The sequence below is a fragment of the Hyla sarda genome, chromosome 2 (genome assembly GCF_029499605.1).
Source record: "Hyla sarda isolate aHylSar1 chromosome 2, aHylSar1.hap1, whole genome shotgun sequence".
In the NCBI taxonomy this organism is placed as follows: domain Eukaryota; kingdom Metazoa; phylum Chordata; class Amphibia; order Anura; family Hylidae; genus Hyla; species Hyla sarda.
This window is the reverse complement of record NC_079190.1, coordinates 254,725,580-254,743,805: the sequence shown is the minus strand read 5'-3', so window position 1 is coordinate 254,743,805 and position 18,226 is coordinate 254,725,580. Positions and strand designations below refer to the sequence as shown.

Here is an 18,226-nt window from a genome sequence, read left to right as displayed (position 1 = left end):
CTGATAGGGGAACTGTATTGCAAAAACGTGGTGTGAATGCACCCTAACACATGTACATTCACAGATCTGCCGAACAGCTGATTGGCAGGGGTGCTGAGTGTTGGAATTCCACCATTCAGATATTAATGGTCTATCCTGAGAATAAAAGTCCTAGAAACCCCTTTGAACAGTTCTGTAAGCAGCTACCTGACAATGTAAGGGCCATTGTTAGTAAAAGGACATGTGTCAGGCAGTGCAGTTCTCATTTGATGGAGGGGTTGCTGCATTTTTACTGATGTAATAGAAATAAACATGGTGACTGCAACTTTAGGTGGCTGGGTAAGGGGAGCTTGGACCAATAACTGACTTTTTGTCTTTATTCTAAAAAAAATTATAGTGTCTGATTTGGCTACTGAGGTGTTTTTACTTTTTGACTGAATATTACAGAATACATTATAATAAAAGACTATAAAAGAAAATGAAAGTGTCATAATTGCCATAGTATTACTACCATTATAAGGTGCTTAGAGTACTGTACCATGGGGAAATCTGTGCTTTAACCTAAGACATTTAGAGTTTAGAAATCATATTTATTAAGAAACATTTAGAAACTTTATAAAAACTTAATATAGTCTTGATGACATTAATGACAAATAATGTCAGTGCTGGAAGGATTTGTTTCATTAGTTGGTGACCTGCTCTTGCACACATTTGTTTTGGATTCAAACGGAAGAAAATAAATCAAGTGCACTCACCACTTCAGTTGCTTCTTCGATGATCTTTATTTTGTGTCACGTAAACGAGGTGCAGGGAGGTAACACAGGGGAGGTCAATCAGGGCTACGTAGTAGCCCTGATTGACCTCCCCTGTGTTACCTCCCTGCACCTTGTTTATGTGACACGAAATAAAGATCATCGAAGAAGCAACAGAAGTGGTGAGTGCGCCCGAGTTATTTTCTATCGTTTGGATCCGTTATTGCACTATAAGCTCTCACGCAAGCTCTGCACCACCACTGCTTCCATATATATCTGGATGCTACTATATTGTGTCAGATTATAAAGAAGTGCTCAGGTGTGCGAAGTAGCAGTGCCAGACTGTCTGTTTCTACCTTGCTATTGACACATTTGTTTTGGCTTTCACCATTTAAACTCCACGTTAAACTGCGGTGAATCCGCTATTATTCTTTTTCCATATATCTCCTCTAGACACTCTTATTGCTTTACTTATTCATACATTTATATTAGTTGCCAAAAGTGTCTATGAGCACATTGGCTAACATCCTCTATGCCCTTTCTGGCTGATGTTATCCAACAAATGAACCAATACCTACTACTTGACCAACTAGAAGTTATTTGCACAACAGAAAAACCAGCTAAACCATTCCTTAAAGGGGTTATCCAGGAAAAAACTTTTTTTATATATCAACTGGCTCCAGAAAGTTAAACAGATCCTTTCAGTACTTATGAGCTTCTGAAGTTAAGGTTGTTCTTTTCTGTCTAAGTCCTCTCTGGTGACACGTGTCTCGGGAAACGCCCAGTTTAGAAGCAAATCCTCATAGCAAACCTCTTCTAAACTGGGCGTTTCCCGAGACATGTGTCATCAGAGAGCACTTAGACAGAAAAGAACAACCTTAACTTCAGAAGCTCATAAGTAGTGAAAGGATTAAGATTTTTTAATAGAAGTAATTTACAAATCTGTTCAACTTTCTGGAGCCAGTTGATATATAAAAAAAAGTTTTTTTCTGGAATACCCCTTTATGAAGCGGAGAACTTTTATTAGCCTATTTCTGGATGACTCTAGAATAGTACTAGTGATTTTGTAGCTAGTGATGTAACCCGTCTGGGTGATTATCCCTGTTTTCGTTCTTGTTTATAATGTGAAAATGTAATAAAAATTATTTAAAAAAAAAAATCTAATAAATAATGCATAGTATGGCAATGCATTTCAACCAATCAAGAATGAGCGTTAATATAGAAGATCAAGGAAACATCTGATTGGCTGCCAGAAGAAACAAAGTAACTTTTGTGTTTTACAGTTTTTTTTCTAAATGCTTCCAATTATTTTCTGTTAAATGTTCTTTCTGTCTTTTTGTTTATCCAACATAAAAGAGTCTACCCATTGTCAAGCTATGAATGCTTCCAGGCAGCCCGTTCCAGACCCTCAGCAGTGAGTACGCAACTCCTAATACTGTATTGTATGTATATTTTCTCTTTGATCATTAGCTTGCCAGCATTCATCTATTTTGCTTCAAAAGAAATGTCCCTGTGCAGCAAGTTCAGAATAAAGAGACCTCATTTACAAAGGGAGATATTTTGGGAATAAAATAAAAACAACAGAGGTTCCAGTCTACTAACTGAATTACCTCCAAATAGGGTACTTACCAGGAAATCAGCACTGCCTTCCAAGCCTTGGATGCTCCCTGCTGGACCCTAGGACATAAGGGAAATGTGAGACCTCATAGTACATTTACTGAATCTGTAGGACTAATCCATTGAGGAATGCTCTACTGTCTTATTAGCTATTTCCACTCCGGACTCGTAAATTCTTTTAATTACAGACTCAGCATTTACTGTTCATTCTGCAATTTAGGAACTGTACAGGGACAATGTGTTACACAGACAGTACTGAGCCTTACAGCTCAGAGGAGAAAATAAGAAAAAGCAGATAATAAGTTTCACATAATGAGTGTCAATGCAAATAGCAAAATACAGCAGGAAAAGACTACAGAAAGAAGAATACACTCTCAGGAAAAACAGATCATACCCTGGAGGTAAATGGTGAAAGGTGACAGTTTCATAGAATATCCTGCTAATATATGTGAGCAATATGCTAAAATAAGTCTCTATGGAGGTCAGTTATTAATCGTAAATTCAGCCAGCACAGTCGCACAAGTGACTATTTATATTTCCAGTGCAATCAGACTAATACTCATCAGGGGACATTTATAAAACAGCAATGAAGAAAAGACTCATAATGAAAATGTAGCAAAATCGGAAAACATAAAAGTAACAATGAATGCAAATAACAAAAATGCCACAAATAGAGCCATGTGTTAACTCACTAATGGCAGATGTATTTTCACTTTACAACCTGGAGGACAAATAAATACACCCTGTGAGCTGATGGATGAAGCCTGGGCCTATATAAAGAGCCCCAAGCTCCACCCCCATCGTGTTTTTTGCTGTCCTACCAATAGTAGGACAAGTGTAACTCTATTTTAGCTATTCTTTTTTGTTTTTTTTGTTTTTTGCTGCAAACTACAGAACAGAGAAATATTGGTTCAATTTTTAGCAAAAGTTGTGATCGGCAGGACATTATTGCAGGACACACGCCTTAGAGTGGAGGGGAAGTATGATTAAAGAGGTTACCAGGACCAGAAAAACTGAGCTAATTGCTTCCAGAAACAGCACCGCACCTGTCCTTAGCTTGTGTGTCGTATACAATCTGGCTCCATTCACTTTATTTGAACTCACAACACCCCACAAAACTTGAGGACATGTGTGATGCTGTTTTGGGAGAAATCAGCTCTGTTTTTCTAATCCAGAAAAACCAAAAGCTGAATGATAGTGCTATTGTTTAAGATGCCGGAGTCTGGTATTCAAATTCTGATGTTCTGATTTTTCATCAACATAAGGACAAAAAATAGCCATTATAATGCTCTGTTTGCATACCTACTAACCCTGCTGACAGCAGAAATCCGCAATATGCCAATTTGTTGCGGATATGCTGTAGATTTGTTGCAGCTTTTCCGCCTTGACTCCATGGGGACTTCAATGGGGAAGTAAAAATATGATATGTGGATTTTGCCACCGAAATACTGCTCATCCACAGCAAACCCCACAAGTGCAGATTACAGATACATTTACTTATTGTTTTCAACTTGAAATCTGCACCCAAATCCACAAGACGTGGTTATGTTCGGTGTTGAAATGGGGTGGGCTCAACAGATTAAGATTTTTTTTAATAGAAGTAATTTACAAATCTGTTTAACTTTCTGGCACCAGTTGATAAAAAAAAAGAAAAAAAAAGTTTTCCACCGGAGTAACCCTTCAAAGAGGTTATCCCATAAAAAACAAACCTGTTTCTTCCAAAAAATAGCACCATACCTGTACTCAGGCTGTGTGTGATATTTCAACCCTACTACATTCCCTTTCATGGAACTGAGCTACAATACCATACTCAAAGATATTCTTTTATTGCCTTTTCTGGCTTGTGTTATACTTTGCGCTTTGTGGATTTTTTATGCAGTTTCTGTGGCATTTTTCAAAACAAGTGTCTTTTAGTACAATCATTTTTATGGAGTTTTTCTCAGTACAAGCCATCTAATTCATTTGATTCAGAAATTTTGTTTCAAGAATGCAAAAAAAAATAGGTCACAAAAAAAAACCCCCAAAAAACCTATAGAGTTCTACAGGAGAAAACACAAATTGGGTAGAAATAACTATATGCTGTGTTTTGAAAAAATATGTCACAGAGACAAAAAAATGTACTACAAGTGAGTAAAAATAAATCACTGCAGATATGGGGAGAGTTATCAAAACCTGTGCAAAGGAAAAGTTGCCAGTTGCCTTTAGCAACCAATCAGATCCCTTCTTTCATTTTGCAGAGGCCCTTTTAAAAGTCAAAGAAGCAATCTGATTGGTTGCTATGAGCAACTTTTCCTCTGGACAGGTTTTGATAAATCTCCCCCATAGTGTTTTATATTTCCCTATTGACATCCAGCTAATATCTAAAAAATGCAATGTGTTCAATGGCTCAGATTTATCAACATTTTCCCATAGCAACCAACCACAGCTCAGCTAACGAGCTCTGGTAAAGTGAAAGCTGAGCTGTGATTGGTTGCTATGGAAAAATCTCTCCAGATTTTCTCTCACACAGTTTCATAAGTCAGGGCCATTATGTAATATTTTTCAGTGAAACCACCATAAGGCTGGGTTCACACTACGTTTGTAGTGTACAGGAACCGGATACGGCTGGGGGGAGCGAAAACCAGGCGCTCCCATATCCCAGCCAGATCTGGCCTGAACCCCATTCATTTCAATGAGTCGACCAGAGTCAAATGCTGACTCCGGTCGGCTCATTTTTGCCCCGTATACGATTTTCTGACCAGACCTAAAACCGTGGTACACCACAAATTTAGGTCCGGTTAGAGAACCGTATATGCACAAAAATGAGCTGACTGGAGTCAGCGTTTTACTCCCATCAGATCATTGAAATGCATTACATATGGGCCGCGTCCGGCTGGGATACGGGAGCACACGGTTTTTGCTCCCCCCAGCCATATCTGGTTCCCGTATTGCCAAATCATAGTGTGAACCGGCCCTAAGAATTCTACTGGAAATTTGTACATATTTGGGGAGATTTATCAAGATCTGTCCAGAGGAAAAGTTGCTGAGTTGCCCATAACAACCAATCAGATTGCCTCTTTCATTTTTGAAAAGGCCTTTGAGAAATGAAAGAAGTGATCTGCAACTTTTCCTCTAGACAGATTTTGATAAATCTCCCCCATTTTGTGTCCATCAACATTATTTAGGATGGTAGCTGATGGGCACAAAACTCCAGTTGTCTTAGGAAATGCATGGTGCATGAGTATGAAAGGCATGCTGAACAGATATTTGTATTAATTGTATAAGGAAACAGTCATTAACAGTAAATCTTGCGCCAATTTTATCATCGAACCAAATTATACATTTTTTATATTCTTGATTCCAGACATTGCATGCATCTCATTCTCTAATACACGCATACTGTATGGGTGAGCAACAACAAACGGCATTTTCCTCTTAACATGGTGAAATATTAAAATTTTAACCTTTGCAGTTTCCTTTTATTATAAAGAAATTATGTATACATACTGGTTTTCCAGGAGGTCCAGGTGGTCCAGAAGGCCCAAGAGGTCCTTTTATACCCTAAAAAGAGACAAAAGAAACCATGACCTACACAATTTATATAATGAAAAATAGACTCCAAAAAAGATTGGTAGCTCTAATAGGCAATGCATTCAATATATAGTGGTCAGGTTAGCATTGGAAAAACTAGCCAATAGATTTCTCTGTCTCTGAGCAGGAGAATCCTACTAAGGCTTTTCAGATTTATAGCCTACATTTGTCATATATGCTGGAAAATCCTCCAGTAAATAAGATAAACATATCCATACGACTCTATTCACCTGACATTAGCCATAAAATGCCCTTTCAGCCTCCACAAGATTGGTTTAAACCTGCATACTTTTTTGGCAACATAGTATAGCAGAGCAGAATGGAGTATGCTACTCCATACAAAGGTGTAAAGTATACTGTGCTGATACATAAACGAAGTCTGGAAGCATAAAGTATCCTATCTTGGGCCTCATTTACATCTGCGTTGGACACTCTGTTGCAGATTCTGTTCTAGGCCAAAAAACTGAGCTGGACAGTCTGTTGCACAATGGACACCAAGGGGTTCTGACAGATCCCAATTACTTTAATGGGGTCTGTCAGGTTTTTTTTTTTATTGGTGTCTGTTCATTTAGCAGTATTTGAATAGACAAAAAAATACTGCTTAGGCTGGGTTCACCTATGTCCGGCATCCGGCATAGGTGAACTCAGCCTAAATCTTGACGCAACTGATGCCACAACTTATGACAACTTGTCATCAGTTGTATGGCATGCGGCGTCCATTGTTTCTGGGCAAGCTGCGTTCCCCTGTCCGGTGCCCTCCGGCGTGTCCAATCATCCGTCGTCAAAATTGAGATGCTGGATGATTGTAAACTGTCCCATTCAAATGAATGGGATCAGTTCTAGCATCAGTTTCCCTCCGGTGCAAGCCGGAGGGAAACTGTGCCGGACGACTGATATATGTGAACCCAGCCTTACAGAGTTTTTTGTTTGCTTAGGTCCCACAATTTAATGGAAACTGTGATAGAGTTCTGACATAGTAAAAACGTTACTATGTGTTTTATGCTCTCTAAAAAAGGGGCACACTCACAGGAAGCCTTAAAATTTGTTAAACATATTAAAGACATGCCATTATTTTAATCAAATGTTGTATATATGCCACATACTGTATAAGGTGATATAAAGAAGAGAAGTGGCTCCTTAGTTGTGACACTATATTCTGCATATTTAACATTTTTCACTCTCACTACTACTAGGACATGAGAGTAAGAAGACGGAAGCAGGAAAGCTCAGGAAGCCGTCTCCCGTCTCAATTGCGCACAAGACTTTGCATACCTTTGCATCCAGTTTTGTTTTTAAACTTGCAGAGTACCCAGCATTGCCCGGTTTATCCTATATAATCCTTGTGGTGGAGGAAAGCAAAATTGAAGAAAGCTCTTGACCTCATATCCCGTCCTCATTTCCTGACCCCATATTCCCTTTTCATATCCTGACCTTATATCAGAGGTTCTCAACCTGGGGTACAGGTACCCCCAGGGGTACTTAGCAGTTCTCCAGGGGGTACTTGAAAAAAAATCAGTAATGGCAGCCACAGCCAGTGGTTACTGGTCTGGACCACTTTGAAAGAAATGTTAGGCAGATGTCACTGCACCGAGGAGCGGAGCAGGAAGACAGCAAAGGGGAAGTGCGGGCACTGGGCTGCTGTGGGCACTAACTATCATCAGCTTTGTTGCTCTGCTGCCCCTTTGAGCCATAGCAATAGGTCCCCAGACCAGAGGAGCAGTGGAGCACCAAAGCGGGACAGTATGATGGCCTTTAACTATATATGGGGGCAGTTTGGGGCCTACAGCTATATTTTGGGGCACAGAGGGGGCCTAACAACTTTATGGGGATGCAAAGCGGGTACTATTACTGTGTGTGACAATAAACATGGGGTGTTTTTAAATAGGTGGGTATTGTACTGTAGAAAGGAGCCTAAAATGTTTGTTTGGCTGGTTGTGTGGAGAAGTCTTGTATGGCAGAAATCTTAATGGCGGTCTTGGCCAGATAGCGAGGAAAAGTAAACAACTCCGGTTAGAGAAGATGTCACCTGTAAATCGGGGGACTGGGGAGATAGGGAAAGGAACAGGGGGCCTGTTATAGAGCAACGTAAAGCGTATAAATTATACTATAACCGTTACAAAATGTCTCTAATATGGGGGTACAATTTTTTGGGAATGGCCTGTCAAGGAGTACTCAGGCAAAAAAGGTTGAGAACCCCACTGCCTGATATCCCATCCTCATATCCTGACCATATAATTTCCCCTCCTCTTATCCCGACCTCTTTTCCCATCCTCATATGCCGTTTTCATATTTTGTCCTCATATTCGGTTCTCATATCCCGTCCTTATGTCTCGCCCTCATATCCTGTCCTCATATCCCGATATCATATCCTGTCCTCATTTCTCATCCTCATATCCCATCCGCAAGTGGGGCTGAGTTGTGAAGAAGAGATTGAAGGCTAAAAATAGAAGGGAATGTGGCTTTGTGGGAGTGGGTGTGACTTGCAAGCTGAATCGATTCCCAATAATGGTTGAAAATAAAATGGGGTGTCACTTAGAGGTAGGATGTGGCTTTGCGAGATGATGCGTGGCATGTGGGAAGGGTGTGGCTTAAAAGACGGACTGAAACACTCACCAGGAGATGCCGAGCAAGATATTAGAATCCCCATCTTTCACATTAGGGGGTAGGTTAGGGCTAATTGAACTATTTTATATTTTTATTTGACATATAGGTTGCATGTGTACCAAGTATTATCAAAATATCTTCAGCCATTTGGAAGTTATGCTGGAACATGCATTTCTCATAGACTTGCATGGGACTTTGAACAAAAACCCTGACCCTTGCAAATGGGTTAGGGTTAATTTAACTATCCTATATTTGTAATTGACTTTTATAAGTAACATGTGTACCAAGTTTTATAGAAATATAGTGGTTTGGAAGTGATGCTGGAACATACACACACATACATACATACATACATACATGCACACAAGGGAGATTTATCAAAACATGCACAGAAGAAAGTTGACCAGTTGCCCATAGCAACCAATCAAATTGCTTCTTTTATTTTTCAGAGGCCCTTTAAATAAAATGAAAGAAGCGATCTGATTGGTTGCTATGAGAAACTAGTCAACTTCTCCTCTGCACAGGTTTTGACAAATCTCCCCAATTGAGTTTTATACACTCAAAAAAATAAAGGGAACACTAAGATTACACATCCGAGATCTGAATGAATGAACTAATTATATGAAAAACTTTTGTCTTTACATAGTTGAATGTGCTGACAACAAAATCACACAAAAATTATCAATGGAAATCAAATTCATCAACCCATGAAGGTCTGGATATGTAGTCACACTCAAAATCAAAGTGGAAAACCACACTACAGGCTGATCCAATTTTGATGTAATATCCTTAAAACAAGTCAAAATGAGGCTGTAGTGTGTGTGGCCTCCACGTGCCTCTATGACCTCCCTACAATGCCTGGGCATGCTCCTGATGAGGTGGTGGAGGGTCTCCTGAGGGATGTCCTCCCAGACCTGGACTAAAGCATCCGTCAACTCCAGGACAGTCTGTGGTGCAACGTGGCATTGGTGGATGGAGCGAGACATGATGTCCCAGATGTGCTCAATCGGATTCAGGTCTGGGGAACGGGCGGGCCAGTCCATAGCATCAATGCCTTCATCTTGCAGGAACTGCTGACCCACTCCAGCCACATGAGGTCTAGCATTGTCTTGCATTAGGAGGTACCCAGGGACAACCGCACCAGCATATGGTCTCACAAGGGGTCTGAGGATCTCATCTCGGTACCTAATGGCAGTCTGGCTACCTCTGGCAAGCACATGGAGGGCTGTGCGGCCCCCCCAAAGAAATGCTACCCCACAGCATTTCTGACCCACCGCCAAACCGGTCAAGCTGGAGGATGTTGCAGTCAGCAGAACGTTCTCCATGGTGTCTCTATACTCTGTCACTTCTATCACATGTGGTCAGTGTGAACCTGCTATCATCTGTGAAGAGAACTGGGCACCAGTAGCGAGTTTGCCAATCTTGGTGTTCTCTGGCAAATCCCAAACGTCCTGCACTGTGTTGGGCTGTAAACACAACCCAGACCTGTGGGTGTCGGGTCCTCGTACCACCCTCATGGAGTCTGTTTCTGACCATTTGAGTGGACACATGCACATTTGTGGCCTGCTGGAGGTCATTTTGCAGGACTCAGGCAGTGCTCCCCCTGCTCCTCCTTGCACAAAGGCAGAGGTAGCGGTCCTGCTGCTGGGTTGCTGCCCTCCTCCATGTCTCCTGATGTACTGGCCTGTCTCCTGGTAGCGCATCCATGCTCTGGACACTATGCTTACAGACACAGCAAACCTTCTTGCCACAGCTCGCATTGATGTGCCATCCTGAATGAGCTGCACTACCTGAGCCACTTGTGTGGGTTATTGACTTCGTCTAATGCTACAACTAGAGTGAAAGCACCGCCAGCATTCAAATGTGACCAAAACATCAGCCAGGAAGCATAGGAACTGAGAAGTGGTCTGTGTTCACCACCTGCAGAACCACTCTTTTATTGGGGGTGTCTTGCTAATTGCCTATAATTTCCACCTGTTGTCTGTCCCAATTGCACAACAGCATGTGAAATTGATTGTCAATCAGTGTTGCTTCCTGAGAGGAAGACATGTGACATGTGATTTACTTGGAGTTACATTGTGTTGTTTAAGTGTTCCCTTTATTTTTTTGTACAGTGTATATATAAATAGACAAAAAGAAAATCATGAACCATTTCTTCTGAAAGGACAAGGACTTTATCACAAATATCTTACCTTTAGTCCTGTTGCTCCAATTTCTCCAGGAAGTCCAACTGGTCCTGGATTGCCCTAAAAAAGCCATACTGTTACTTTTTTTTTTGCTATTAAGGTTATTAATAATAGTAATAAAGATGCAGGTTACACTTACAGGAAGTCCAGCAATGCCAGGGCCCTAATATGGAAGGAGAAATATTAATAAAAGTTGAATTTTGTTACTTTTCAGGGCACAGTTATGAGATCAAGTAAACATTCATACTCACTGGCTTTCCTGGTGGCCCTGGAAGTCCAGGTTGGCCCTATGTAACACAATATTCAAAAACACGTTAGTAAAATAAACAATTCTAATACATTAAAGGTCATTGCATGAAACTACACAAAGAAACCTCCAAACTACTGAGGGACTCGTCAGGCGCAGATCAGAAGATAGTGGTACCGCTAGTGAAGCAGTGTAGGACCCATAGGTACGATCAATAGCAATTTATTAAAGAACAACGGTTTTCAATGCCAGAGCAGGTGTCTTCCTCAGGTTCAGGTTGAACCTGAGGAAGACGTCTGCTCTGGCGTTGAAACGCGTTGTTCTGTAATAAATTGCTATTGATCGTACTTATGGGTCCTACACTGCTTCACTAGTGGTACCGCTATCTTCTGATTTGCGCCTGACGAGTCCCTGAGTAATTTGGAGGTTTCTTTGTGTACTGTCGAACACCAGTTTTCTGGTGGATGGGATTGGCTGCACCTCTTGGAGCTTTATACTCTCACCAGTGTTGTGCCTGCTTGACAGCACAACCACTTAGGTAAGCGCTTCCAATAATTACATTGCGGAACCTTACCAATTATTTACTGCACTACGGAGCGCTCTTTTGTGTGTTTTTTGTATTGCATGAAACTAATAAAGCCACATACTTTTTATCAACCAATATTTACTATCCACCTTCCAAAATATCCCTTCTTTCCTCCCAAATTTTCTTCCACTGCTGCCCCCAAGGATTTCTTTCCTCCATCCTGTACAATATTATAGTATAATTCCTGATTCAAATATATTAGAAAATGAAATTAGCAATGAAAAGCATTACAAACATGCTTGATTTGCTTGGTAAAGCCTTTAAGAAAGGTTACAGGTTCATGTCCAATTGTACAAACCTCATCCTAGGTACCACTGGATACCACATACACCATGTAGATTTTAACCTAATTTAACCTCATGCCAAAAGTTTCACAGATTTTTAAGATATATATTCCCAAAAGATCCCTTTCCCTGATGAAGAGGAAAGAAAGTAAAAAAGGAAACAGTGTTAGGGTATGTTCACACAGGAGCGCGTCCGCAGCGTATTTGACGCCACAGATGCGCTGCCTGCACACAGAGTTACGGCAGAGCGAGCTCCGTGCTGCGGCTGCTGCTGCAGCTCTGTGTGTCCGCTCGCATCTGCTGATTTCCCACCGGCAGTCACGAGCGGACACACTCAGCTATGGCAGCAGGGAGCTTGCCCTGCCATAACTCTGTGTGCCGGCAGCGCATCTGTGGCATCAAATAGGCTGCAAATGAACTCCTGAGTGAACATAACCTAATAGTGCAGGGGACAAAATGTGGTATCACACACATTAAGATAAAAGATGTGATAATTATTGTATAAAACAAAATAAGTGATAGTGAAAAATCATAATATTTAAAAAAAACATATACAGGAATGCATGTCTGAAAATCTCAGCAATGCAGTAATCGCTTCAAGACATGATATTTGATTTATCATCTCCAGTAGGAAGAATAATAAAAAGTAGCACTGACCAACACTGAATGAACTCACATGGATAAACTGGTCTACCTGGAAGTATTTTCAATATGTCTTGTTGTAATGGAATTTCTAATGTCCATCTCACACTTGGTTGAAACTTTAGACATTATTATATTGTTTGAGTCACTGTACATCATTTCAGATGTGGTGGAAATTAACAGTATTATTAAAATATGTTGATAGTTTCCTCATACTGTCATGAAGGCGGAAAACTAATTCTCACCTTTATATATTTTTTCTTTCTATCTCTGTAGGGGTGCCAAAAATGTTTCCTTGACACATTAATGCAAATACCTTCACCAGGAGTCCAAGATACAAAAAAAAGTCCTGATTTTAAGTTCTTTGATGATCATAGTTCTGTAAGGTTGGCTATGCGTACATTGTAGACATAGGGAGTTTCTTACAATTTGGAAACAACCGTTTGTTCCCATATTGTAAATGAGCAAAATGACCAAGTTACTTACCTTTGATCCAAAACGGCCTGGTGGTCCAGGATCTCCTTTAGCACCAATAAGTCCCTACAAGGAAAAGGGAATTTGTGGTCAGAACAAATTATAGTAATAGGATTACTATTTCACATCCTTTTGGTGTAGCGCCATGTTGGCATGCGCTTCATGCACTCTCTTTGGGAGTGCCAGTATTCATCCCACAATTTTGTAGACTGGAAATAATAAACAGTGTGCATAAGTCTGCCTGCTAAATGTGAATGCTTCAGTCTCTCTGCTGCCCATTGCAGACCTACACTTCATCTAGTCCTGTCACTGCTGAGATTCCAGGGAATAGAGTAGCTAAGTTTGAGAGTACATACAAAACAAAATTTTAACTTACTTTTTACCTCACTTGTTTTGCCAGTAAAACCACTGGGAACACATATACATTCTGGCTATGGTTCATTGGCCTTGGGGCAACACTATTCAAAATTGAGATTAGTAGAATAAGGACATTGTGTTCGACCTCTAAACTTGGTCAGTGTAGGGGTTATGGCGATGGAATCCCCATCCAGTGAGAGTTTTTAAAGAAATTAATCTTAGTTGTTAGATTACCTCTTTGAAAATCTACCAGGAAAAATACATTTAATATAACTAGTTATGAGTGGTTAATGTTAAAGGCCCAAAGCCTGAAGCGGCACTACTGGGAGAATCTGACAAAAAAACATGTCCTTATCTGATTTCCATCAGGTACAATGAGACACAGAAGACCTTGTGTGAATTTAAATACATTAAGGTCTTCATGACAACATGGCCCCAAACAGAAATCAAAAGTAATGTATTCAGTAGTGCAGCCTCTTGCTTTGGGACTATAACTTCAAATAGTAATACATCACCATTAAAGTAACACATTTTTCATAGTTACATTACTAGTCCTTTTTCTATCCTCTTCTGTAAGTCAACCATGGTTGAAAAAAAATGCACACGACTGTCCGTTACACCTGATCAGAACATTAAAGGGGTATTCCAGGAAAAAACTTTTTTTTATATATCAACTGGCTCCAGAAATTTAAACAGATTTGTAAATTACTTCTATTAAAAAATCTTAATCCTTTCAGTACTTATGAGCTTCTGAAGTTAAGGTTGTTCTTTTCTGTCTAAGTAATCTCTGATGACACGTGTCTCGGGAAATGCCCAGTTTAGAAGCAAATTCCCATAGAAAACCTCTTATAAACTGGGCGGTTCCCGAGACACGTGTCATCAGAGATTACTTAGACAGAAAAGAACAACCTAAACTTCAGAAGCTCATATGTACTGAAAGGATTAAGATTTTTTAATAGAAGTAATTTACAAATCTGGTTAACTTTCTGGAGCCAGTTGATATATAAAAAAAAAGTTTTTCCCTGGATAACCCCTTTAAAGGGATTTTTTAGAGCTGGGAGATATTTTTAGATAATGGGGTTGTTACGCCGAGCGCTCCGGGTCCCCGCTCCTCCCCGGAGCGCTCGCTACACTCTCCCCGCTGCAGCGCTCCGGTCAGATCCACTGACCCGGGGCGCTGCGATTCCACTTCCAGCCGGGGTGCGATTCGCGATGCGGGTAGCGCCCGCTCGCGATGCGCACCCCGGCTCCCGTACCTGACTCGCTCTCCCTCAGTTCTGTCCCGGCGCGCGCGGCCCCGCTCCCTAGGGCGCGCGCGCGCCGGGTCTTTGCGATTTAAAGGGCCACTGCGCCGCTGATTGGCGCAGTGATTCCAATTAGTGTCTTCACCTGTGCACTTCCCTATATCACCTCACTTCCCCTGCACTTCCTTGCCGGATCTTGTTGCCATTGTGCCAGTGAAAGCGTTCCTTGTGTGTTCCTAGCCTGTGTTCCAGACCTCCTGCCGTTGCCCCTGACTACGATCCTTGCTGCCTGCCCCGACCTTCTGCTACGTCCGACCTTGCTTCTGTCTACTCCCTTGTACCGCGCCTATCTTCAGCAGCCAGAGAGGTGAGCCGTTGCTAGTGGATACGACCTGGTCACTACCGCCGCAGCAAGACCATCCCGCTTTGCGGCGGGCTCTGGTGAAAACCAGTAGTGACTTAGAACCGATCCACTAGCACGGTCCACGCCAATCCCTCTCTGGCACAGAGGATCCACTACCTGCCAGCCGGCATCGTGACAGTAGATCCGGCCATGGATCCCGCTGAAGTTCCTCTGCCAGTTGTCGCTGACCTTACCACGGTGGTCGCCCAGCAGTCACAACAGATAGCGCAACAAGGCCAACAGCTGTCTCAACTGACCGTTATGCTACAGCAGTTACTACCACAGCTTCAGCAGTCATCTCCTCCGCCAGCTCCTGCACCTCCTCCGCAGCGAGTGGCCGCTCCTGGTCTACGCCTATCCTTGCCGGATAAATTTGATGGGGACTCTAAGTTTTGCCGTGGCTTTCTTTCCCAATGTTCCCTGCATCTGGAGATGATGTCGGACCTGTTTCCCACTGAAAGGTCTAAGGTGGCTTTCGTAGTCAGCCTTCTGTCTGGAAAAGCTCTGTCTTGGGCCACACCGCTCTGGGACCGCAATGACACCGTCACTGCCTCTGTACACTCCTTCTTCTCGGAAATCCGAAGTGTCTTTGAGGAACCTGCCCGAGCCTCTTCTGCTGAGACTGCCCTGTTGAACCTGGTCCAGGGTAATTCTTCCGTTGGCGAGTATGCCGTACAATTCCGTACTCTTGCTTCAGAATTATCCTGGAATAATGAGGCCCTCTGCGCGACCTTTAAAAAAGGCCTATCCAGCAACATTAAAGATGTTCTGGCCGCACGAGAAATTCCTGCTAATCTACATGAACTTATTCACCTAGCCACTCGCATTGACATGCGTTTTTCCGAAAGGCGTCAGGAGCTCCGCCAAGATATGGACTCTGTTCGCACGAGGCGTTTCTTCTCCTCGGCTCCTCTCTCCTCTGGTCCCCTGCAATCTGTTCCTGTGCCTCCCGCCGTGGAGGCTATGCAGGTCGACCGGTCTCGCCTGACACCTCAAGAGAGGACACGACGCCGCATGGAGAACCTCTGCCTGTACTGTGCTAGTACCGAACACTTCCTGAGGGATTGTCCTATCCGTCCTCCCCGCCTGGAAAAACGTACGCTGACTCCGCACAAAGGTGAGACAGTCCTTGATGTCTACTCTGCTTCTCCACGTCTTACTGTGCCTGTGCGGATGTCTGCCTCTGCCTTCTCCTTCTCTACTGTGGCCTTCTTGGACTCCGGATCTGCAGGAAATTTTATTTTGGCCTCTCTCGTCAACAGGTTCAACATCCCAGTGACCAGTCTCGCCAGACCCCTTTACATCAATTGTGTAAACAATGAAAGATTGGACTGTACCATACGTTTCCGCACGGAGCCCCTTCTAATGAGCATCGGATCTCATCACGAGAGGATTGAACTTTTGGTCCTCCCCAATTGCACCTCGGAAATTCTCCTTGGACTTCCCTGGCTTCAACTTCATTCCCCAACCCTGGATTGGTCCACTGGGGAGATCAAGAGTTGGGGGCCCTCTTGTTCCAAGGACTGTCTAAAACCGGTTCCCAGTAACCCTTGCCGTGACTCTGTGGTTCCTCCAGTAACCGGTCTCCCTAAGGCCTATATGGACTTCGCGGATGTTTTCTGCAAAAAACAAGCTGAGACTCTACCTCCTCACAGGCCTTATGATTGTCCTATCGACCTCCTCCCGGGCACTACTCCACCCCGGGGCAGAATTTATCCTCTCTCTGCCCCAGAGACTCTTGCCATGTCTGAATACGTCCAGGAAAATTTAAAAAAGGGCTTTATCCGTAAATCCTCCTCTCCTGCCGGAGCCGGATTTTTCTTTGTGTCCAAAAAAGATGGCTCCCTACGTCCTTGCATTGACTACCGCGGTCTTAATAAAATCACGGTTAAGAACCGCTACCCCCTACCCCTCATCTCTGAACTCTTTGATCGCCTCCAAGGTGCCCACATCTTTACTAAATTGGACTTAAGAGGCGCCTATAACCTCATCCGCATCAGAGAGGGGGATGAGTGGAAAACGGCATTTAACACCAGGGATGGACACTTTGAGTATCTGGTCATGCCCTTTGGCCTGTGCAACGCCCCTGCTGTCTTCCAAGACTTTGTTAATGAAATTTTTCGTGATCTGTTATACTCCTGTGTTGTTGTATATCTGGACGATATCCTAATTTTTTCTGCCAATCTAGAAGAACACCGCCAGCATGTCCGTATGGTTCTTCAGAGACTTCGTGACAATCAACTCTATGCCAAAATTGAGAAATGTCTGTTTGAATGCCAATCTCTTCCTTTTCTAGGATATTTGGTCTCTGGCCAGGGACTACAAATGGATCCAGACAAACTCTCTGCCGTCTTAGATTGGCCACGCCCCTCCGGACTCCGTGCTATCCAACGCTTTTTGGGGTTCGCCAATTATTACAGGCAATTTATTCCACATTTTTCTACCGTTGTGGCTCCTATCGTGGCTTTAACCAAAAAAAATGCCGATCCCAAGTCTTGGCCTCCTCAAGCGGAAGACGCCTTTAAACGACTCAAGTCTGCCTTTTCTTCGGCTCCCGTGCTCTCCAGACCTGACCCTTCCAAACCCTTCCTATTGGAGGTTGATGCCTCCTCAGTGGGAGCTGGAGCTGTTCTTCTACAAAAAAATTCTTCCGGGCATGCTGTCACTTGTGGGTTTTTTTCTAGGACCTTCTCTCCGGCGGAGAGGAACTACTCCATCGGGGATCGAGAGCTTCTAGCCATTAAATTAGCACTTGAGGAATGGAGGCATCTGCTGGAGGGATCAAGATTTCCAGTTATTATTTACACCGACCACAAGAACCTCTCCTACCTCCAGTCTGCCCAACGGCTGAATCCTCGCCAGGCCCGGTGGTCTCTGTTCTTTGCCCGATTTAATTTTGAGATTCACTTTCGTCCTGCCGATAAGAACATTAGGGCCGATGCTCTCTCTCGTTCCTCGGATGCCTCAGAAGTTGAACTCTCTCCGCAACACATCATTCCACCTGACTGCCTGATCTCCACTTCTCCTGCCTCCATCAGACAAACTCCTCCAGGAAAGACCTTTGTTTCTCCACGCCAACGCCTCGGAATCCTCAAATGGGGTCACTCCTCCCATCTCGCAGGTCATGTGGGCATCAAGAAATCTGTGCAACTCATCTCCCGCTTCTATTGGTGGCCGACTCTGGAGACGGATGTTGTGGACTTTGTGCGAGCCTGCACTATCTGTGCCCGGGATAAGACTCCTCGCCAGAAGCCCGCTGGTTTTCATCATCCCCTGCCTGT

The 18,226-nt window shown here is 42.9% G+C and overlaps 1 protein-coding gene across 3 annotated transcripts in view; it reads right to left on the bottom strand.

Annotated features, from left to right (window-relative positions):
- COL9A2 (collagen type IX alpha 2 chain) overlaps positions 1-18,226 on the bottom strand; it is a 111,227-nt gene that overhangs the window by 39,331 nt on the left and 53,670 nt on the right. For all 3 annotated transcript variants that reach the window (XM_056556998.1, XM_056556996.1, XM_056556995.1), the window contains exons 5-10: positions 12,954-13,007; positions 10,960-10,995; positions 10,848-10,871; positions 10,715-10,768; positions 5,835-5,888; positions 2,361-2,408 (exon numbers count right to left, since the gene is read on the bottom strand). In XM_056556998.1, coding sequence (XP_056412973.1) covers positions 2,361-2,408; positions 5,835-5,888; positions 10,715-10,768; positions 10,848-10,871; positions 10,960-10,995; positions 12,954-13,007 — 270 coding nt within the window. The remainder of the gene's footprint in view (positions 1-2,360; positions 2,409-5,834; positions 5,889-10,714; positions 10,769-10,847; positions 10,872-10,959; positions 10,996-12,953; positions 13,008-18,226) is intronic.